Source organism: Cricetulus griseus, chromosome 4, assembly GCF_003668045.3.
Source record: "Cricetulus griseus strain 17A/GY chromosome 4, alternate assembly CriGri-PICRH-1.0, whole genome shotgun sequence".
Taxonomy (NCBI): domain Eukaryota; kingdom Metazoa; phylum Chordata; class Mammalia; order Rodentia; family Cricetidae; genus Cricetulus; species Cricetulus griseus.
The window spans coordinates 215,101,348-215,124,021 of NC_048597.1; the positions used below are offsets into that span (position 1 = coordinate 215,101,348).

Consider the following 22,674-nt stretch of genomic DNA (forward strand, 5'->3'; position numbering starts at 1 on the left):
CCTGCCAAACTTACAAAAATCCAAGTAAGCAAGGGGCCTTATTCACACTAGACCTAGACTGGAACCCCCAGTGGACGGATAACTAAGTACCAGGTGAAGAAATGCCAACGTACTCACTGCTTGTTCTCCATCTGCTGAGCCACAATACAAATGTCCCTAAGCCCAGCAATAGGCCCACCTTCAGCTCCTCCTACTGGATTGGATTGGATGGGATGGGGGTTTGAAGGCGGTGTCAAGCCTAACTCTTCACACCGCTGGTGAAGAGTGTACAATACTCTGAAGCCCCTAAATCCTGTTATGGGAGGTTTCTGGCACTAGCCGGCCAAGGGACCTTTGCAGACTGGCAAGATAAAGCAGTAGATTATAAAGCAGAATTCTGTTTCAGTTAAACTCTCCAAAGACAGAATTTTTTTTTCCCCTTTAATAAAAAAATCCCAGACAAACTTTGAAGTCCTAGAGTAAACCAGCAAAAGAAGGAAGTAAATTCCTCCCTTGGGGGGAGGGGGCACCACAGAGCCAGCATCATTAGGAAAGCTCCAGGCTTCACACCTCATTGTCAGAAGCCTGCTTAAAAAATAAATTACAAAATGGTTGTCTGGGGAAGAGACAGGTGAACTGTTCTTCCCTCAGGAGCAGCAGGGATGGGGCAGACTACAAATCAGTCCGTGCGCTGGCTGCTTTGGGGGCGTATTTAGGCATCAGTTCATTTATCTTCCGGATGTAGTCAGACTTTTCCGCGCAGCCTTTGCACATCTCTCCCCAGTCGTCCAGGATCTTCTTCAGCTCTTTCACCCGGAGCTTCTTCAGGTCCACTGTGCTCAGGTCGATCTGTTTGTCTGCAGGGAGAGCAGGGTAGTGAATAGCTGGGTAGGAGAGGCTGCAGCCCCTAACTGCTGCATGCCAAACCATTCCTGAGGAAGACCAGCCTGACTTGCAGCAGGGGAGACACATGCATACTGTGCAAGAGGGAACTGGCGTTCTTCACCAGCAGGGCCACCTCAGGCTGTCAGTATCTGCCTCAGGACATGCAGTGTGCAGTTCAGAGCACCACATGGTTCAGAGGAGAAACATGGCTCCAGTTCTCCAAGACCTTCTACATATCAGCACAGAATGACAGACAGTTCCCCCATCTCCTCATCAAAGCTTACTCCATAACCCACATGACCCAGACAGACCTACAGCAGAACCAAGCAGGGTACCAAATCACCACAAGCACGAACCACAAACACAAGGCTCTTGGACATGTGAGTTATACTTAACACTGGCTTTGTTTAAACTTTATGGGAGAGGCTGGCTCTTCAAGACTGGGGTCATGTGTAATGAGATGGGCTCTTTGACGGTGATGCTGTGATGCCTACCACTGTTATGCTAAAGGGCTGAGGGCCATCAGAAGTACAGGTTTGTTAGTCTCATTACATCACTTCTCTGCTCAAAAGCTTCTGATGCTCCCAACCTCACTCCGACTGAAAGCCAAATTCCTCACCAAACCCTAAAGGCCCTGTCCAGCTTGTCCACCTTATGTATTATACCTCTGTATTCTCTGTCTGTACTGTCCTGCTATGAGCTGGCCTCTTGGCTAGTCCTCCAGTTTTCAAAGTTTGTTAAAAAGTCACCCTTTCAACTTCTGACCTCCCAACTTTGCTGTAGAACCCTGCACAGAGTATCACCCATCATGCTATCAACAATGGTGATGACTCTTCTGGCTGGGAAGCAAGCCCAGAAGGGCACGCAGCTATCACAGGAGGCCCACAGTCCTGGTCACACTCACCGTATTTTAGCTCACAGATCTGGCTGTCTTTCTTCTTCAGCTTCTCACAGATCTTCTCCACGGGGATATGGTGGGCCAGGGGCTTGGATACCTCATTGATGATCTTGGTGGCTGCATCATCTGTGGCCCCAATGTAGTAGCACTGTAGCAAAAACCAACACCAAACAAAAGCCTTAAAAAAGAATTTGTGTGCATGACTAGGTGTACATGTGTGAAGCTGCTGAGGAGGCCGGAAGAAGGCATCGGATTCCCCAGAGCTGGAGTTACAGAGTGTTGTGGGTGCTGGAAACTAAACTCTGGTCCTCTGCAAGAGCAGTACATTTTCCTAACCACCCCAGCTCCAGACAATGGCTGTTAGGTCATCTTGAAAACTGCTCTCTGCCAAGGCCTTTAAGTTTTTAGTCCTTGCCCAGACCTAAACTCAGGGCTCTTGATGTATGCTCAGTCCCAGAGTTCCCAGACGAGTTTAAGAACCATCAGAGTTCCAGTGAGAGACTGCCAGAGAAATTAAAGCTACAAAGGTCAATGCTTTCCTAAGGCCCTTGCCTTGACTTGGCCACCTCGGGGCACCTAACTACTTCTGATCCCAAACACAGCACACTCTTTCCGGTCTTTGGACACTCACTCGGCTTCACTGATCCACCCCCTCCCTCAGAGGCACCTCTGACTACTTTCTCTAATAGCCCCTCCCCACCCCCAAACTATCCTAGAGTATTTTCATGGACACACCATTCACTGCTTTGCATTTGTCTGTCACTTTTCTCTTCTGGCGTACTCAGCTCACGGTAGACACGTAATAAATAAATACAGGCTAAAAGTTCTTCAGTCTCACATTAGTTTACAGACAGGTCCCATCATGAAGTGGACAGTACACACGAGCCAGGGACAGCCTGGGTGGGTCACCAGCTACTCACCAAGCGATTCTCTTTGCCTCTTGCTTCACGGCAGAACTTTACAAGTTCTTCTTCAATAGTGGCTGGTGAAAATGTGACATCTCTGTCTTTGAGGTCCTGGTAAAACCTTCCCAGGTAAGAAATACACACTGGAAAAGAGAGGTGGTAAGCAAATTACTAATTCCCATTTCCCCAGAAGAAACTCTGTCAGCCGTTTTGGTGGAAGGGATGATGATCATTAAAACGTTCCCCATCACTGGGTACTCACTCACAGGTGCCCAGAACGCTTAGGTTGCTGGGGACCCAGTACCCGAATGAACATTACCCCAGTGACCCCCGCAAAATCCTCCTTGCTCTTTTCAAGTTTAAGCCGAGAGTGGACACGTGTCCTTGAGAGGGAACTCACTGTGACCTCATAAGGGACAGACTGGAGGCTGAAGTGAACGATCAAACGCTCCTTATTCCAAATACAACACCGAACCTCTAAGTGCAGCTTGGCAACCCCAAGAGACCGTTGAGGCCCACGGGGTCCCTTCCCGGAACCTCTAAACAGTGATGGGGAAAGGACAAAAACTCCCGCGTTGTGGGCTTTCGGCCAAGTTTTCAACGCGATTGATGCCACGCTTTCCCTCAAACGGATCAATATTTCTAGGCCCGGGTAATAATTGCAAGGCTCTGCCTCCTGCGGTCCCCGTTAGGATGGGCCCCTGCCCCCGCCCCCGTCCTCCCGGTTCCGTTGGGTTCAGCGCCGCCAGGCCGCCCCCTCCCGACCTTCCCCTCTCCCCCGCACCTTCACAGTCGCCTGGCCGCAGCGCCCGGCTGTCAGGCAGCACGCTCAGGGCCAGCGCTACCGCCAGCCCGCGCGTAGCCCACATCTCCCCAGCCTCCACCACCGCTGCCGCCGCCGCCGCCGCCGCCGCCGCCGCGCCGCGAATGAACCGCACCCGGCGCGGTGCACCGCCTGGGGGGGCGGGAACACAAGCCGGAGCTTCCCATTGGTGGGCAGCCCCCGCGCCCGCCCATATGCCGCATTCTCATTGGTCCACGTGCCCCGGAGCCCAGGCCGGCGGCTCCACGCTACCCTTCGTCATTGGCTGGTGGCGTCTGGATCCCAGACAGCTGTCGGTTGCTGATTGAGCCTGGGCGGTCCATAGGAAACGGCTGGGCGGAAGCTGCCCGGGCCGCCATATTGTTTAGGGGCAGCTGCTCCGGCTCTGGCCGGGCGCCCTCGGAACCTGTGGACTCGTCGCGAATAGCCACCCCTTCTTGGCTCCACACCCAGTCCCCTCCCGGGCCCCGGACTCGTAGCGCAGGGTTTCTGGCGCCAGCAGACACCCGGCAGGATAAGCGGCGCAAGCAAGGGTCAGAAGCGGTTCCTTGTTTTGAGTCAGCACGTGGATTGGCGAGCCAATCTTTGAGAGCGTCCACGTTCATTCGCCGGCCGCCCACACCCTCCTTATCCTGGGTCGGAATGCAGAACCGCCCAGACGCAAGGCTCCAGGCCTGTCAAAGTCGGCGGCTGTCCTGGACCTTTGAGGGCTCTGCCTGCGGCTGGGCGGCAAGCAAGGGCTGGGACAGCCTCCAGTGGAGGCCAGGGCATCTTGGGAGGACACTCTCCAAGAGTGTCCCACTCTTGGAGACACGCAGATGGCCACTGGAGATGGTACCGCCTGGACTGCCCTGAGGCTAACTGTTGTGCAAGGGCTTGGCCGCTCGCCCTCGAAGGCAGAATACGGAGAGCGGCCGGCTAAGTACAGAAAAGTAGCTGGAGCTAAAAGGGCGTGGAGCCCGGCGACAAGGATTTGAGAGGGGCATTTATGCTCCCATTCAGTGAAATCAGTGGATCAATATCAGGTATTCATCTTTAATTCACATCACAGCAGTCAAGGGAGGGGAGGAGTCAATTGGCAGATATTTACATCTAAAATTCACATTACTTGTTGGATTTATAACATGCTACCACAATATATACAGTAAAATACCTCTTGGGACACCGGCACAATTGTTTTTTTTAACTCTTCTGGTACAGGTAAGATCATTTTTAAATCAGTTTTTCTTTAGACATGAATACACAAAGGAAATGGTTAGAAGTTTTCTTGTTTTAAATAAGCACAGAATGCCAGAGGTTAAAAACACATTTATAGGGCTTATTACCAATTAGACATCACACTCTATACATTTTTTGCTCAAATTCCTGTACAAATACACAGCATTCAAATAGATATTTACAAATATGCTTGAAAGAATGAAAATCAGTATTTCACAATCTTCTCAAAGGATTCTGATCTCTGGCCTCCCATTTCCCTCTCACTGGCTGGTTTCTCAAAAGAAAGTACTCAGAATAGGGCCATTTCATCCAGTTAGGGGAAATGGGGAGGGACAACACAAATATATTTCATCTTGCATAAAGCCAGGCCAAGGAACTTAACCCTACATTGCCCTCCCGACTTCCTGTGCCACCAAGTGGAGAAGGTAAATGTCAGCATGTGATAATTGGCTGCCTTCATGGACTGAGGCTCAGATGTGCCTGGAAACTAAAGCTGCCTTACCAACGAATCACATTCAAAGCTAGACTTTGACCCTCACACCTGTGAACCCTGACGGTCCGGAGACAAGCTTACTAATGAACCTAGGCTTAGGAGCAGGTGTGCACACCCTTGGAGCCAGGGCTCCCTGGATTGGCCTACATCCTCAGCAGTCTCTATTCTGCTTGAATGATCCCGAGGGTATCAGAAAGCCCTACACATATTGACCCTGGACCCCAACATATTCTGGAGGAAAATGGGCCTTTTATCTTTTCCCTTAGGTTATTTGCTGGCAGTTCTATTGAACTTGTTTATAAGAAAAAAACACCCTGACCGTGGACTTCTCTGTTTGGGAAAGAACTGTGCAGAAAGGATGAGCAGCTAGGCCCAGGACTTGGCCACAGGAGGCCAGAAGGCCAACAAGTTAAGGGGTGTAGGGGAATAACATACCTGCTCACCAAGGAGAAGGCAGTCTCATGGCCATCACTGATGTGAGTGTAAGCAAATGAAAAAACAAAACAACAACAACAAAAAAAAAACAACTGTCTCAAGACAAGTTATTTTTTTAAAAGTAACTTAGAAGCACCCTGGTAAAATATTACCATACCCCCACCATAATACCAAGAGAAAAATCAGTGCCCTGACAAGAAAGAATTTCCTATAAAGTCACCACTGTGCCCTGCCTAACAGACTGGGGAGGTCTGAAAAACTGCCCTTCTGCCTGCTGGCCCTGAACCCTGAGTGGCGGTCCCTATGGGTTTGGAGTGGAGGGCTCAGATCTTGGCTACTTGGAAGATAACAGTTTTACCTGTGTGGCTTTCTGCTTCCAAAATTAGTTTCCTCCCATCATTTTTTATTTTATTTTTTTATGTTTTAAACCCATGAGCTTCCTGAACCTGACCACACGTCCTCAGGGCCTGGAAGCCAGGCTGGGCAGCCAACCCCAAGGCTCAGAGGTAGTGCTGAAAATCCCTGATTCAGGCGCTAAGTGGCAGGTGTTTGGGACCACCTGTGAAAGCTAAGCGCTTTCTGGTTCCTGCCACACTCCAGCCTCACTCTTAACACCAGCTCTTTCTAACACAAGGGAAGGAGTCTAACTCCCTGCAGGAGTGATAGCCCTTCTGGCTTCATTTAATTCAAGCCCCAGGGCGTGAGAGACAACCCTTGCAAGTCCATTCGAGCCAGGGAGGCTTCTGAAGATCATGAGGTGTTTTGAGTGGAAAGGAGCAAAAAGTCCAAAATAAAAGTGAAGGATAACGTCCAAAGTGGGATAAGAGACAAGGCTGGCCCATGGAAGCCTGGCAGTGTGCCCTGGGCATGCAGTTAGGCCAGTCATGTGCCTGACCAGCCCCTCAGTTGCACACTCCTAGATGGAAGAGTGGGCTGGCGGGCAAGCATTTGTGCAAAACAGCTTATGGCCCCTTTGTCCACCTGTGACATGTAGTCCATGTGGTCCTTGCAATCCCTGAATGCAACCATGATTTTTTTTTTCTGTCCATACAGCAAAGGAAGAGGTCCCTAGTGCAATTTCCATTCTTCGCCATCGCTACCCTGGAAGGAGGCCTGGGCTCCTACTCCTGGACTCTGCATTGCTGCAAAGCAATTCTGTCTGTGCAATATCTCCATATAGCTCCATGTGGTCTGGAACTGCAGGAGGAAGAAAGCAACTACTGCATAAAGGAAAACCCAGAAAAATGGGAACAAAAAATGAAATAAAAGAGAAGCCACAAGCCTTCATGCTGCTGTGGCCTCTGGACATGGCAATACATGAGTTCACGGCAGTAGAACAGAGACTCTGGTGGTTTTCTCCTGAGTGCCAAGCCTCTAGCTCCCTGGGAGGGACTTGCATTTCAGACCCCGAGTGCCTGGGCAAGCTGCTTATGGAAGGTGGTGGTGCAGCTGCCTCTCTGCTCCTCACTGTTCCCCTCGGCCGTGCTCCCAGGCCATGCGGGCCTGCTCCTCCTTGGCGCTCCCAGGAGGCAGTGAGGCCTTTCGGTGCAGGCCCCTTGGCCTCTCAGCCTCCTCCCGCAGTAGCATACCCTCATCGTGCTCTAGGGCTGGCAGGCGGGGGTGGTAGGGCTTGGGTGGCAACGCAGGTGGGTCCATGGGGTCCTGAGGGATGACACACCCTGGGGCTGAGTGGCTTCTGCATGGCTGGGACTTGATGGAGTCAAGGACAGCAGACTCAGAGAGGCTGTAGTGGACAGGGAGGTAGGGTGGCTCAAGGTCTTCATCGCCATTCCAGGCCTGGCTCGGCATGGAGTCCATGGTGTCTGTTCGAGGTGGGGCCTCTGAGGAGTGCCCAAAGTTACTCTCACTCAAGGAGGACACACCGCTGCTGGCACTGCCAGACAGCGTAGAGTTGCTGCCATCCAGGCCCGATTGGGGGCTTGTAGGGGAGGCTGGGATGGGGTGGAGAGGAGACTGTGCGAAGGAAAGGGTGGGTAAGTTAGAATTCCCCTCTAGACAGGTGGACTGGCCTGCCATGTGGAGACCAAGAGTCTGCTTATCAACGAACTTTAAAGTTTTAGCAGCTTCATGTCTTTCTTCAGCAATGACTCCCCCTAAGTGTCTGCCCCCCAAAGCAAGCTAGTGGAGCCCAGAATCACTATTATTTCTGAGGGCCAATAAATGCTCTTGCCTTGGCTGCTGGGCACTGATGCACCTGAGGCCAAGTCCCAGGTTAGGTATGGTCTGAGTTCCTGACAGGAGGGCTCTGGGTTATCAGATAGAAGGAACCCTGGTGGGCCACAGATCAGATGAATGTTATTCTGTTGCTAAAATCTGTCACAGACTTGGTCTTTTCCCATTTGCAGAAAAACTAAGCTAACAGGATTCAGATTTTACTTCTTGAATTTTTCATAAACCTTTAGTGCCTGATGTTTTTCATTTCCAGTTGACACTAGTTTTAAAAACTATAACCCACCACAGGGACATTTAATTAGCTATTGCACTACAGTGTGTTGAGAGCCTGTGATACTGGCAGAGAGCCCCCAAGTTTCTCAGTGCTCCTACGCACATACTCTTGCTGTCATGTGTTGTCCACAAGACCCTCTGATCTCCCTGTCCTCATCAGATTCGTTGCAGGATGCATGGGTCACCTGCTGCTCTAGTGTGGCTCTGGCCACCCCCAGCTTCTGCCAGCTTAGGCTCTCAGGACAGAGGAGCAGGGGAGGCAGGTTCCTCTTGTAGGCCCCAAGGGTGACTCTACAGCAGATGAGACGGTGGGACAGTTGCTTCAGTACATTACCTTGCGCAGGGTCCGGGCAGGGAGGGCTGGGGGGGCATCACCCAGAGGGTGGTGGAAGGCGTCAAAGTGTAGGGAGTAATGGCCTGTAAAGAGAACAGAACCACAGCCTCAGTTGGGGACCCTTGCACGAGCTGCACAGCAGCATCAACTTGGGGGCACTGGACAGGTGTGGAAAAGTCCCCCAAGAACACCTCAGCATTGAAGGCCTTTCTTTATACTGACAGTCTGTAAAATACAGGTTGCTGGGGTAAAATAATCCCGTTTTACACAGGAGGCCAGGAAGGTTGAGTGCTTCAGAGCCCACGAAACAGGCTTCAGGCAGAAGTTCTAGTCCGTGGGCAGGATGATGGCAGGCAGACTGGTGAGTGGTGTATCTGGCACAGTTGATTTTGTTGTCTTCAGCCTCCCTGGCTGGGATGGCTTTACCTAGCTAGTTTGCAGGACTCAAAACCTTATTGACCCCAATGTTCAGCAGGCTCCTTCCTGCAGAGTGGATGCTTTTTCCTTGGCTGGGACGGCCTAGACAGCTGCTGATCTAGCCCCTGGTCAGAGTTTGAGACCAGAAACTATTCGGGGGACCCGCTTACCATGCAGCAGGCTTCGGGGAGGCACTGGGGGGGCCAGGATGTGCCCCATGAGGGCAGACAGGAAGGGCTGGGCCTCTTGGGCTCCGCTATCCAGGCTCCAGCTGCTGGGGGCTGCTGGCACCGCTGAAGGGTGGAAAGAGATGGAGTGAACGGAGGTTACTTCTTGAGCTTCCCACTTGGAGAAGCTGCCCTACAGCCTGAGGCTTCCTTCTCTAGGAGTGCTCTGTGTAGCCGTCATACAAGGGGCATGTCAGGCCCTACAGCTGAAAATATTAGCCAAGCAAGGCACTGTGGCCCATAGAGATGACTGGCCAGTGATTCAAGTTGCCTAAGATGACAAGAGTAAGCTGACTTCTCAAGAGTGTTCAGGGCAAGGCAGACTGAGAAAGTGCAATAAGGAGTAAACACCTGAAGACTCTGGGATCTATCAGAAGAAACCCACAAGATCACAAGAGAGAAGAGAGTAGGCCAAAGAGATCAAGAACAGAGTCTTCACAAGTCAAGAATTAGGCCAAGGCTCTTGCACTACGCATGCCCTCTGTGAAAAGCAGGGAGCAGGATGGGAGACAGAGGCAGAGACAGTGTCCTTTGAGAGACAGCTCCACTAGTTCCATAAAGGGTCTGTGGTGATACTTGGAACACTGACCCATTCCTGTTCTTATGCCTATTGGCTGGGTTTAAGAGCAAGACATTTTCCTAGCAAGGAGAGGTATTTAAGGTGCCCACTGCAGTAAAGTTACAAAGCCCAGGGTTTTCAGCCTAGACTTGGGAACATACTGCTTCTTGAGGAAGGGGGAGGCAATAAAGACCATGCAGAATAGAGCAGGCCCCAGACAAAGCAGTCAGGTGCCTCAATACTAGCTCTTTGGCCACAGCTAGGGTGAAAGTTCTTTGTAAAAGGGAAGAGAAGAACAGTGGCTAGATTTTGCAATTTGGGGTTTGGCTACTCTGCAGGTGCAGAAAAGGACATGTGAAGCATGTTTATCTAATCAGTTCTTTTCAGAGAACAAATGCTATCAAGAAGAAACATGCCTTTCTTCTGATGGAGCGTTTTGGAAGAGCTCTGTTTTAAGGCAGTGGTAGCTAAAGGGAACTCAAGGTATCCAAGGCCTGATAAGAGCTGGGAGCCTGTTGCAAAGAGCTGGAATCTGGCCTCGGAGTAGGAGATGGTCCAAAGCATTGGGCCCAAGGCATTCCATGGATGACATCATTTTTCTTCTCTTTGCTCAGGGACCAGTACGGGCTTTTAGGACAGCACAGGTAAAACATCAATGATAAGGACTGCTTAATCTCCTGATATACAGGTGGCTAACAGCAGGAAGAAGGGGCATCTGAATCTGATGAGTGCCACTGAGCTGTTAAAGAATAGGTGTTTCCTCTCCCAGGTTCTCCAAGATGCAGCAGGGGCCTCTTGGATCTAAGCACCCAAGCGCTCCTCCCGGAAACAAAGATGACATTCACAATGGAAACCACAGGTCTCAGAAGCAGCAGCTTGCAGATGATCCTGAGAAGCCTCTCCAAAAGGACCTGACAACCCAAGACCTCAGACATGTCCTTAACTCCTGAGAGAGCCAAAGGGGCTGCAAAAAGTTTACCCCAAGGGTCCAAAGGAACTTGAGGTCAGGGATGCTTTAGAGGAAAAATGCTAGGAAATCTGTACTGGTATACTTAAGATGGTGTCTGGGTGAGTCAATACATGTCAACCAGAAACCACAAATCTGCAGAGAGGCCAGTGGACCTTTGCCATGTGGAGTGGCCAAGAGAATGATTTATTCTAGGAGAAGAGCAATAACTCCTTGTGTACTGTCATCTGTCAGCATTAAAAGCTCTAAAGCATTGGCCTGAGGTCCCCAGTGCATAGTCCCCTGACCTGAGGGCAGGCTTGTTTTGTCTGGGAATGACTGGCAAAGAAAAGAACCTATAGGTGAGAGGTATGTTTCTAGGGGGACCCAGGAGTTATTCTGGCTTGTGTACTACCAATGGGAAGTTGTCTAATTTGTTGCCACTAAGTGCTGACCTTGTGGTTTGGATATGGTAACTCTGGGCTCAGCTTTTGTTCTGAGACACCTGTCCTTCCCTCAGACACCTAGGGAGGGCATGTCCGGCTCCTTGCTGCAGTGTAGCTTGAGGCCTGAGGCTCTTCTGTGTCCAGCTGATGTAGCATCCCGGTTCATCTCTGAGCTGTGTAACCCTTGGCTAGTTTTGAGATTGCTCTGCATCTTAGGTGAAGAAAACCCACTGTGGATTCTGGCCTTCCAGGCCAAAAAGGCCCATTGTTTTGGGGTCATAGGTGCAGGAATCCAAGGATGTGCAGCCGGGAGGTTAGGAAGGCATCTTCAGTAGGCCCTTCTTGGCTGAGCCCCTGGTGCTAATGGCCACTAGGAACCAAGGTTTTGGACCCAGTGTCTGGACTCCTTAAAAAGGACACAGAGTTTGGCTTCTACAACAATCAAGAGGGGTAACAACGACAGTGGGGACAGCAGACAGCACTTGGTAAGCAGGTGCAATGACAACACAAGGAAGCTTTGAAGGGACATGGTCTGATGGACTAAGGGACAATAGACTATATTGGTGGGAAGTGAATATACACTTAGCACAGCAGATGGAGGAGAGGAGAGAACTATGGGACCAGGTTCTGGCTGACAGTCACTCTCAACATGGTCCCCATTTTAGGTACTGCTGTGCTAAAATTAACTTAGGTGTCTGGGGCTTCAGTCAAGGTTACAGAGGGTGGCTGCTGGTTCTTACATCAGCTTGGTTACACAGGGTAACAAGGCACCATCTATACAGCTGAAGTTCTAGGGAGAGTTTCTCAATGGCTGGTGTAGTACAGATGGACCCAGTAGTCGCTGGCCAGAGTGGCTAAACAACGACTGGACGTCACTGAAGCACCCAGAGCTTTCCCTGTGGAAACTTACTTTGGGAAATTCACTATAATATATTTTCTATTCCTTTGGGGCTTTCATTGGTGCCAGTCCATTCTGAGCTCAAGGAGAAGTTTCTGAAGCCCCAGAGAGACTATCAGGCATACTAAATTCTAGTTGTTAGGAAGAACCTAGGAGAGTAGATGCCCACAGCAGCCTGAGTTATAATGAATTACTTAAGGCAGATGGCAGCTGGGCCTCTCTGAGGGTGAGTCCTGGAGAGAGGGAGATACAGACAAACAGGATCCAGGCCACATGTGGTCTAAATGGTGACCTGAGGAATTGGTCAGCACTATTTCTAGGTAGACAGACTTGGGCATTGGGTTGTGGCTCAGGCCTGGACAGCTGTTAACTCAGGAACAAGAGTCAGACACTCAAGATGGGACAAACATGAGAGAGCTCCTAGAGAGAGGAAAATACCTTTTTCAGCCATAGACAGATTGGGATCACTGCAGGGTTTACAGGCTCCAACTACTTGCTGGAACAGGGCTCGCTGGAAGTTTGGTGGCTGAGGGAAGGAGAAAAATATCAGAGTTGTAAAAGCAGCCAGCTACATCTGAGAGGTGTATGGACTACAGAGTTATGGACTACAGGAGCCAGGACGGCCTAAGCTCAGATGAGGATATCAAAGCAGTAAGATGGCTCATGCTTGAGATGTGCTGAAAGCTTCACAGTCCTGGGACGGCTATTACAACAGTCCAGGTGTATTTGGACCGGAGCTCTTCCATGGATATTTGAGACATCACTCAGGTTGTCTTGTGCAAGACATAAGCACTTTCCATTATTTAACTGTCACATCTTTCCAGTTGCCAGCGAGACCACTGACAGAAAGGATTTAAAGACCCTGTCTGCTGCATGAGCACTGATAGGTCTTAATTCTTGGAGGGCCCCACCCAGATCCAGGTTGGCACTGAGGGGAGACAAACGCAGCACCCAAACCTGGAGTCTGGCAGGTCCCATTGGTCTTCTGAGCAGTTCCCATCAGATCTGCTCTCTGCCTGGCAGAGGGGCGCCACTGGGAAACTCCTGGCACTTTGGGCCTAGGATAGTTACCTGGAAGTAATTTTTATGGGCTTGGATAGAAAGGGAGGGGCAAACTGCACAGGGTCATGTGGTGTTACTTGCTGGACTAAGCAGGGTGTGTGTGGAGGGCAACCCTAGAAAGACACAGACATCCTCCTACTGATGTTTACTACAGCCTCCTTGGGATGTTATAAAAACCAACGTTTTATGTCAGAGAAATAGGGAATGAGCAGTTCAGAAAGCTGGCCAGAGGTTTAGGAAGCTCCCCAAGCAGGAATAGTTCCAACACTGTAGCCAGTTTACTCATCCTGCACTCTGACTGGATTTCTGGTCCTCAGATTCACTGTCCTCCCCAACTAGGAGTCCAACAGCTGTCTTATAACAGAATGGGGGAGGCATGCAAGACTGTGCATGCAGAGGGTTGGCAAATGCAATGAGGGAGCCCAAGCTAACACACTTGTAGCAGAGGACAGTTAGTCAAGGATAGGTCTGCTACCTGTCCATTCTCTAGGATGGCTGCCGGATACATGGCACTGCTTGGGCGGTCTCGATGTGTGGGCAACAGCAACATCATTTCCCGGGCATGTCGGTACTTATCTGGCAGAGAGGGAGAGCCTGTAACCAAGTGAGAACAATCACGAACAGATAGATGACAAACCACAGATGGAGGGCTCAGTGGCCAAGCATCCTTAGGACTGGGGACCAGGGTAGGTGTCCTTTACAGTTAGGGTGAACTCAGCAAAACACAAGAGGAATGAAGCAGATCTAGTGACTCCATGGTGCGGACTGTGTCTGGTATCTTGGCTGAGGTATACCCACTGACAAAGGCTACCACCATACCCAGGGGCAAAGGGTATGGAGAGTTGAGGCCTGGGGTGGGGCCCTTGGGGGTTCTGAACCTTGTGTGCTCAGGGCAGAGGTATGGCCTGATTACTGGGCTCTTTCAGAGGACCTGGGTATGGGCCAAGGCCAGCTTGTGATGGAACCATCACACAAAGACAAGAGACACTGGAATAACAACCACACAGTTCTGACTTGACAGACTGGCTCTACACACACTTACCTTCTCCAAACATCCCTTCCAGACAGGAGGTTCCCACTGATTTGATTCTGCCTACCTGTCAGATATGCTGCAGGTCTAAAGCTAGGCTTGTTGGAAGCCCAGGGCCCTGTATACAGGTGATACTTGCTGGCCCTTGAGTTCAGGGCCATGGAATGGACCAGAAGGCAAGGGACTTAGGACCAGGCCTTGTGTGTGTGTGTGTTTGTGTCTGGCTGTCCTGGAACTTGCTCAGTAGACCAGACTGGTTATGAACTCAGAGATCTGCCTGTTCTGAATGCTGGGATTAAAGGTGTGTATCACCACCATCCAAATAGACACAGGCTCTTGAGTTGACTTATTTCATATTATTTTCCTTTTGTCACTTTTCATGTTGCTTTTCCATGAAGCCACTGCAGCGACTGCTGGCTGAGGGGCTATTAAAGCACTGAAGGGTTTCCCATCTGTGGTCCTTAAGAAAACTTTCTATAAAAATAGTAAGACAGTGTGCTGGCTTTCCTGTGGGAAGGTAATATGAACAGTTCTGCAAATACACACTATTGTGTATCAGATAACTGACTCCATGGCAAAGTCATCTGGACCTCCATGCTTCTTGCTGACTCAGCTCTGAGAAGCTGGACAGTGGAGACTAGCCTATGGGCTGCAGCTGAGAGGCGAGCCTGCGGCTCCTAGAGAGCCTCTAAGTCCCTGAAACCCACTCTTTCTGGGGCTTTCCTCTGGGCCTGTGGTGCTGGCACTGAAAACATACAAACAAAAAACTCCAGCAAATCAAAGCAAAACCAGATTTTCAGTCAGCTTACTGCAGGAGTCCTTGAGAAGTCATTTCTCAAGGTGTTCTAAAAGGTGTTCCTTTTAGTCCTAAAAGTCTGCATAGATACCAACAATGTAGCTTTTCCACAGTTATTTTGTAACTTTTTCTGTAGCTGTTCTGAGAGAACCTCTGGGCTGGCTTTAGGACTTTATCTTTTATAACATCCTTCGTTAATAAGAGACTGCACAGATTATGGCTATTTTAAATTATGAATTTTTTGTTTTGTGGTTTTACTGGTATTTATGTTCTCTTTTAAAATTTGTGCTTTTAGGCAATCTCAAGAAGATGGTATGTAAAGAAAAGAAAGTTTTAAAGAAGCTCCAAATCCCACTGATTTGTCTCTGGCTTCTCAGTTGAGAGAATGTGAATGTCCCTAAGCCCTGTGGGAAACCTCTAGACATGGCTATCTATGTCCATGACAAAAAGAAATACCTTGACGTGAGCTCATTAAGAAAGTGTGTCTATTTAGTTATCTATTTCACACTAGGCATAGGGTTGAGATTGCTTCCCTCAGCTATGCTCTTTCACCTCAGGAAGCATGGCTCTTGAGACCAGCTGTGCATCCATACGTGCTGCCTCGATCCATGCTGGAGCTGGGAGGGAGACAAATCACCCCGAAGGCCTAGGGGCTCTGGGGAGGATTTAGGTTCAAGTGTGGTGGCCCCTTGTGTATTGTAACAAAGGAGTACTGTGCATTAGTTTTCTTCAATTCAGCCACTGCGCTTTCTTATGCTTTAGGCAGCCAATCAATCCCTTGGTGGGACAGGGTGATGCTAACTTTCATTGATACATTTAAACATCACGAGGGCTTGTCGGTTCATGGAGCTTTTGAGCTACTTCAGTTGACTTCAATAGGGAAGTTGGGGGGCTGGAGAGATGGCTCAGAGGTTAAGAGCACTGACTGCTCTTCCAGAGGTCCTGAGTTCAATTCCCAGCAACCACATGGTGGCTCACAACTATCCACTATGAGATCTGGTGCCATCTTCTGGTGTGCAGATATACATGGAAGCAGAATGTTGTATACATAATAAATAAAAAAATTTAAAACAAAACAAACAAACAAACAAACAAAAAATTCCAATAGGGAAGTTGGGTCCTAGTGCCACTGGATTACAAATCTATTTCCCAGGTCTGATCAGCCTTTTGACCAGCAGGGGGAGCCACGGACTTGCAAGGATTTAGACTGTCCTTTGCAGGCCACTGGTCTCACAGATTTCCAGCTACAGGAACCATAGCATAGGGTATCAAAGAAGGACAATGGTCTCATGATTTAGGAGTGAGGAGGGGATTCCATCCCAGACCTTATTCAAGGAAGCTTTTCTCTCATTGGTAACAAGGGACACTAATGAATGAACAGACCCTTGACTGCCTTATTTGTCAACACTGCATCTATTATTACATTTCTACGTTTACTTGAAATCATCAGTCTTGCCCTATGATGTTGCACAGTCTTTAAAACTATTTATTTTTACATTGTGTGTGAGTGATAACATACACAGGCTCCAGTGTGTGAGTGGAGGTCAGAGAATAACTTCTGGGAGTCAATTCTTTTCTTCCACTGTGGGTACTGGGGCTTGAACTCAGGTAATGCAGGCCCGTGTGACAAGTGCTTTTACTCACTGAACCATCTCACTGGCGCCATGCAGTCTGTCTTCCCCTACAGGTCCAACACTGCACCTGGCAGATAATCTGGACGTGCAACTCTCTCCAATTGGCTGGTACACAGTCTATATGAATACCACAGTCTATATGAATACCACAGTCTATATGAATACCACAGTCTATATGAATACCACAGTCTATATGAATACCACAGTCTATATGAATACCACAGTCTATATGAATACCACAGTCTATATGAATACCATAGACTATATGAATACCACAGTCTATATGAATACCACAGTCTATATGAATACCACAGTCTATATGAATACCATAGTCCATATGAATACCACAGTTGAAAGTGGTTTCCTTTCTTTCTTATTGCGTCTGCCCTGCTGTTAGTTCCCTACTTTGGGTCAAGTTCTATTTAAGCATTTTGTTTATTTATACACTTAATGCCTCGGAGAGGGAAGAGACTTTTCTCAACTTCCCTCTGTGTAATAGTCTGGAGGTCAGCCATTGTGGGAGTTTGTCTCTAAAAATGGTGATCATCAATGACTTCCTTCCTCAACTGTATGTTCCACTCCCCATGAAACATCCTGTTAATTCAGAATTCTAAGAAAAACTGTGTTAGTGTATCTAAGCTTTGAGAACACTTTATATTATGCAGCAACAGATAACAAAGACATTAGGAAGAAATAAAGAGAAGATTTTCCTGTTTCACTCTGATGTGCTTGTTAGGCAAGAGCCATGCCGACTCTCCACTGAGCACTCGATAAATCTTATGAGGGACCAAATTCGTTACAAGTTGGTTAGAGGGACAAATGATGGTGTAATGCTTAATCTTATTGTTATTGGATTTAGGATTACCTACGAGACAGGCTTCTGGGTATAGAAAACTATGAGGCAGGAAGTCCCACCCCATGGGCCAGAGACCTAAGCTGAATAAAAAGAAAAACAGGAAGAAGCCAGTGATTGTACCAGCTGCCTTAGCCTCCTGCTGCAATACCTTCATACTGAGAGTCAAAATAAACCCTTCCTCAAGTTGCTTGTCAGGTACTTAGTCACAGCAATGAGAAAAGTAACCAATACAGGAGGTAACAGCTAGCCTGAAATGTCTCTAATAGCAGCTACAGCACAGAGCAATGTCAAGCAGTATCCGGGCTGGAGAGATGGCTCAGTGGTTAAGAGGGTCTGCTGATCTTCAGAAAACCTGATTTTGGTTCCTAGCGCCCCCATCAGGCAGTTCATAACAGCCTGTAACTCCAGTCCCAGGGAATCTCAATCTCTCTCTCTCTCTCTCTCTCTCTCTCTCTCTCTCTCTCTCTCCTCTCCCCCCTCCCTCTCTCTCTCTCTCCCTCTCTCTCTCTTCTCTGTCTGTCTCCCTCACACACACACACTTACAATTTTAAAAAACAAAACAGTATCAGAGTAAGTTAAAATATCCATCATTTGGTGCCTTCCGTTTATCAATGATTATAAACATCTGCAAGAATAACCAGATAAGGCTGGGAGGTGGTAGAGCACATCTTTAATCCCAGCACTTGGGAAGCGTAGGCAGGCGAATCTCTGTGAGTTCAAGGCCAGCTATGTCTAAAGAGTGAGTTCCAGGACAGCCAGGACTACCCAGAGAAACAAAAACAAACAAACAAAATCAGAAAAAAAAAAAGAATAGCCAGATAAAGTCTTATATATGGTTGAGCATATCTCAGAGACTTCAGGTTAAGGAATACAACAATGCCTAGACGGTATTATGGAATCTGTATCTGCAGCTCTAATCAGGGCACTTACACAAGACACTGGAAATACCAATGTCTAGACATTCAAAGCTATTTCTATTTCCAAAGTCATCTTTTAGTAGGCCCCTTTCATAATACACAGCCCTGCCTCTGTTTGCAGCCTTCAGAGACTGTGCTCCGTCAAGTGGGGCCCACAGTTCATGTTAGGAAAGCAGGATGGGTAGTAGACTGGGCAGCTGAGCTGCTGACTGTAAAGACTGCACCCATATTCAGCATCCACTTCCTCACTGGACCTATGGGCAGTCTGTGACTGCTCTGCTGTAACTCACTCACTTCCCCCCACTTTGCCAATGTTTTCCCTAGCTTTCCATTACATCTTCCCACCAGGCCACACTACATGGGTATCTTTCCATCTTACCTACTGTGGGGATCACAGGTTTGTATACTTAGGAGAGAGTCCTTCCTTAATGCTATAAGCTTGTGCTGTTTTTCTTTGTAAACAAAACAATCAGAACACGAAGATCCTGTCCTTCAGAAGCCTGAAGTCAACAGTCAGTGACTAGCTGACAGGCTCAGACCACTGTGCATGGCAAACATTTCAGTGGGAAAGAACTGCATTTTCTCCTGGGTCACATCCTTTTACTGAGGTAGAGATGCATTACTGGCTACCAAGTAGCAGCACAGCAACAAATACTGCCAGAGCAGGATTTAAAGTCAGCTGGAGAGAGGTAACCCAAAACCTCAAGTATGGGTGCTGAAAATACAAGTCTTCTCTAACACAATGACTGGTTGCTAGGCAGGAAGAGAGTGCATGAGCAGTCCCTCAGCAGGCATCATTTAAGGCATATGAATGTCAGAGTCTTCTCAGACAGACACCCTGGTAGATCTGAAATTACTCTACTAAAAGGAGACAGCCTTTACACCCTCCATGGGACATCTCCATGATGCTTACAGCATTCCCACATGCTGACTTTCCATGAACAGATTACAATAAACACTACTGGCCCTTCAGTAAGTGATGAAGACCCACAAACTGGCTCCAACTAAGGTTAGAGCTAAATCAGTGACAAGGGCTCCAAACTGGCTTCAAAAAAACAAAGCCAAGACAAATTGACAGCAATATATTCTGTTGTTTATCCATTATTGGCCAAAAGCTAAGAAATCTAGAAGGTAAAACTGACAACGGAAAATGCAGGTAGTTCTTACTTCTATCTTTGGTATGCCCTAAATTCTAGGATACTCAGAACAACTTTTATCAAACCACAAGGCTAAGCCAAACTCATATATCTCCTCCTTAGTGGACCCAAAAGGTAGAACACTGCTTACACTCAAGACCTATGCCACTCCCTTAGGAAGGCAATTTTATACTCCATCAACAAAAACTACACAAGCAGGCCAAGCATGGTGGCACACCTTTAATTCCAGCTTTTGGGAGGCAGAAGGTAGGTGGATCTCTGTGATTTGAGCCAACCTGGTCTACACATTGAGTTCCAGGTTAACCAGGGTTGCAAAGTGAGAATCTATCTCAAAACAAAATCCAAAACAAAAAACCATCCTCCCATCCCAACCACAAAGGCTCTGGACACGGAGTTCTCTCTTGTCCTCAACTTGTTTTCTAATGCATCTTTGTTACTTTGCATTCTATTAAAGATTTCTTTCTCTCTTCTCTTCCCATCCCCCTTTTCTGGACAGCTACTCAATCATAAACACACTTCTCTGACACTGTGGGCACACCCTCTCCCAGCAGCCCTACCCCAGGGATTCCCACTCTTCACTGCAGCTTCTTGTAGATTCACAGTGCTGAACCTATCTGCTTTTTTTACTTCTAACTTGGAAAGGGTAACTTTCTCTTTCCCCTTTCCATCACTCTCCTTCAGGCAGCTGGTGAGAACTCCAGCTTGCTTGCCCTGTTATTTTCTCTAACTCCAATAAAACTGCCTTTGATTTTTCTTCTACATCTACTTTTAAATTCTTTTTTCAATCTATAAAAGGGATTCAGTGTCCCTTGGTGACAACAAGGCCACTCCCAAAGATACAGGAACAGATGAAAGGAAGAATTGTGGGTTTTATGGAACTTCCCATTCTCCTTCAGCAAGCAACATCCTGTCATCCTTACCTCGGGTGCTAGAAGGGGCAGAGGTAATCATCTGGGATGGTGCTGAATGAGTGGAACTCAGGCTGGAGGAGGAAGGGCTTGCCTGAGATGAAGATAGAACAGAGACGTTGGTGACTGAGCCCTGGTACCTGGGGTTGTGATATGCAAGCTGCAAAGGAAAAAGAAAGAATCAGCATTCTGAATGATCAGTACTGTAAAGCTGGCACAGAGAGATCTGGCTTATGCGTTCATGTCCTGAAGTACCCAGGCCAAGTGACTGATGCTGTTTTCTGGACCCTGCCGGAAGCTGGACTAACGGCAAGCACTAAGGACTACCTATACCACCCACATGGAGCAAGACAGTTGTGTTGGCTCTATCGAGCTGCACATGGAGAAGAATGCAGGACTTAGCTATCAGGACTGCCAAGCAGGAGGCTAATTTGTCAGATGTCTGCCATGTAATCTGTAATAGCAGCTAGGTCTGAAGCTAGATTGCCTCTTGTAAAATAAGGCATGGGAACTAAGACTTGGGGTGTTATGTAGAAAGAAGGCTGCCTTGCTAGCTATGGAAAGGTATATTCTGCATCCAGGAACTACAGAACTTGATAGTTTCCAGCCATCAGACCAGACTCCAGAAAGGTGAGTCCTCAGCCATGACACCCTGCTCCGTCTTGCACTGCTCGGTACCTGCATGTGGTGGTAGAGGTCTTCAGGAGCTTCACCCATAGAGCTGTCACCCATCATCACCATGTTCCCTGCTTCACTAGACGCATGTGAGGACAGAGAGGAGGACGAATGGCGGCCTGTGCCCATTAAGTTCATGGGACTGTGAATAAGATTAGGAAATAGGGAAGAATCAGGCAATCGCTAAGAAAGCATGCTAGGCAGTATGAGCAATGGAGAGATTTGTGAAACACTGATATCCAACCTTAGCCAGCACAGGTATGGAGGGTTCCATAGCTAATGTTCGCATCTGTCTGAGGCCTAAAGGATTGAATCCTGAGCCCCACTCTGCCACTGGCCTGGGAAGGCTTATGCTAGCACAATCTCTCCTTAGAGTTAAATGGATTATAGCCATTCGGTATGAAGGCACTAGCAGTGTAACAAGAGGAGATGATAAATCAGATCAACAAACGTATATCCTTTCTATGGAATGTCAGTCTGAACAGTGCCTAAGCCAGCACACACTATTATGAGATCTGCTCTGAGATCAGAGGAGTCTTATTGGTGTGAAGACACTATCAAAGAGATGGTTATAAACTCTCTGTGGGTTTCTGCCCATATCTGTGGCTACAAGTTTCCTAACAACTTTCCTCGATCAATATCAGGAGGCCCTTTGTTCATTTGTTCCTGTTCTTATTTGCTGAGTAGCCACTCTTCTGGGGTTGCTGATCATGCTGGAAAATAATCGAAGTCCCAGACTCCTTGTACTGACTCCCTTTCCTAAACCTGGCTTTCCTGTCCTAAAGGCTTTGAGTATTCTCATTGAAGCCTGCTCAGGTCAGACCTCTTGAGTTTTAAGCAGTCACTACTTGAATGCCCAGACCACCATATAATAAAAGATCTTCATTCTCTTTAGGGTCATGTTCAAAGGCACATATGACAAGGCCCATACCCAGCTGTCCCTGCTCCCTTCCATGCTAAGGAACCCTGCACCTCTGTCTCTTCCCTCTGCTCACATGTTTTGCCTGGATCTTGTCCCATCACTCTTCTAACATGAACTCTTTACTGCCTAGCAAACTTCTATCTGTTCTTCAAGACTTATCCCAATGTCCCCTCCTCTGTGCACCCAGGATACCATATGTATGTTTCTGTTATGTAGGATGGTGACTAATTAGATGCAGGTCAGATGCCACTGTTAACTAGTGCAGGGGCTGTTTGAGGCAAAGCTGGGAGCTAGGGGGTAAAAGGGGGCATAAGTGCACACAAGACCCTCTGCAGCTCTTTTCCTCTGATGCTGAACCCCCAGACCCTCCCCCAGCCCTAATGCCATACCTGTGCCTGTGGGTCATCTTGATGTTTTCAGGGCTCATGGGGCTATGGGATGCCAAAACATTTCCCCGTGGAGTGCTGGTGCCTGAACATGCAGGACTTAGCTTATCCAAACCTGGAAACTCCTGTTGAGAAATGAATGCTTGTTCATAGATTGCAACCAAAAGATACGGGGTAGGAGAGATGAGTTGACAGTTGGTAAAAATGTAAAACAAACAAACAAACAAACAAACAAACAAAAACAGAACCATAGGATATACCGCTGGTTTCTTCTGGACAATTACATCTTTCTAAACATGCCTGCAAGTGTACTGGAGCCTAGACCAGATGCTATGGAGCCCCAGGTAAAATTCCACAGACACACACATCTGGAATAGGTTGCAGTGCATCTGAGTTCACAGG

The 22,674-nt window shown here is 48.2% G+C and overlaps 2 protein-coding genes across 9 annotated transcripts in view; both read right to left on the reverse strand.

Annotated features, from left to right (window-relative positions):
* Positions 1-402: 402 nt before the first annotated feature.
* Manf (mesencephalic astrocyte derived neurotrophic factor) lies at positions 403-3,605 on the reverse strand. Its single transcript, XM_027414443.2, has 4 exons — positions 3,452-3,605; positions 2,683-2,810; positions 1,769-1,910; positions 403-836 (listed from the first exon to the last, which is right to left on the reverse strand). The coding sequence occupies exons 1-4, from the start codon at positions 3,534-3,536 to the stop codon at positions 652-654; spliced, it is 540 nt and encodes a 179-aa protein (XP_027270244.1). The 5' UTR covers positions 3,537-3,605; the 3' UTR covers positions 403-651.
* A 1,137-nt stretch (positions 3,606-4,742) lies between these two features.
* Dock3 (dedicator of cytokinesis 3) overlaps positions 4,743-22,674 on the reverse strand; it is a 309,043-nt gene continuing 291,111 nt past the window's right edge. For 6 of the 8 annotated variants that reach the window (XM_027414437.2, XM_027414435.2, XM_027414434.2 and 3 more), the window contains 8 exons: positions 22,276-22,397; positions 20,968-21,106; positions 20,302-20,449; positions 13,467-13,585; positions 12,368-12,455; positions 9,024-9,146; positions 8,437-8,519; positions 4,743-7,610 (listed from right to left, as the gene is read on the reverse strand). In XM_027414437.2, coding sequence (XP_027270238.1) covers positions 7,101-7,610; positions 8,437-8,519; positions 9,024-9,146; positions 12,368-12,455; positions 13,467-13,585; positions 20,302-20,449; positions 20,968-21,106; positions 22,276-22,397 — 1,332 coding nt within the window. In that variant the 3' untranslated portion in view covers positions 4,743-7,100. Of the gene's footprint in view, positions 7,611-8,436; positions 8,520-9,023; positions 9,147-11,040; positions 11,438-12,367; positions 12,456-13,466; positions 13,586-20,301; positions 20,450-20,967; positions 21,107-22,275; positions 22,398-22,674 lie in introns of those variants that run through there. The other 2 variants (XM_027414433.2, XR_003485121.2) reach the window with 2 other exon arrangements.

Coding starts and splice junctions, on each gene's coding strand:
- Manf (XM_027414443.2), bottom strand. CDS start 3,536: ATGTGGGCTACGCGCGGGCTGGCGGTAGCGCTGGCCCTGAGCGTGCTG. Junction 1,911..2,682: donor GAGGCAAAGAGAATCGCTTG/GTGAGTAGCTGG, acceptor TTTTTGCTACAG/TGCTACTACATTGGGGCCAC. Junction 837..1,768: donor GATCTGTGAGCTAAAATACG/GTGAGTGTGACC, acceptor CTCTCCCTGCAG/ACAAACAGATCGACCTGAGC.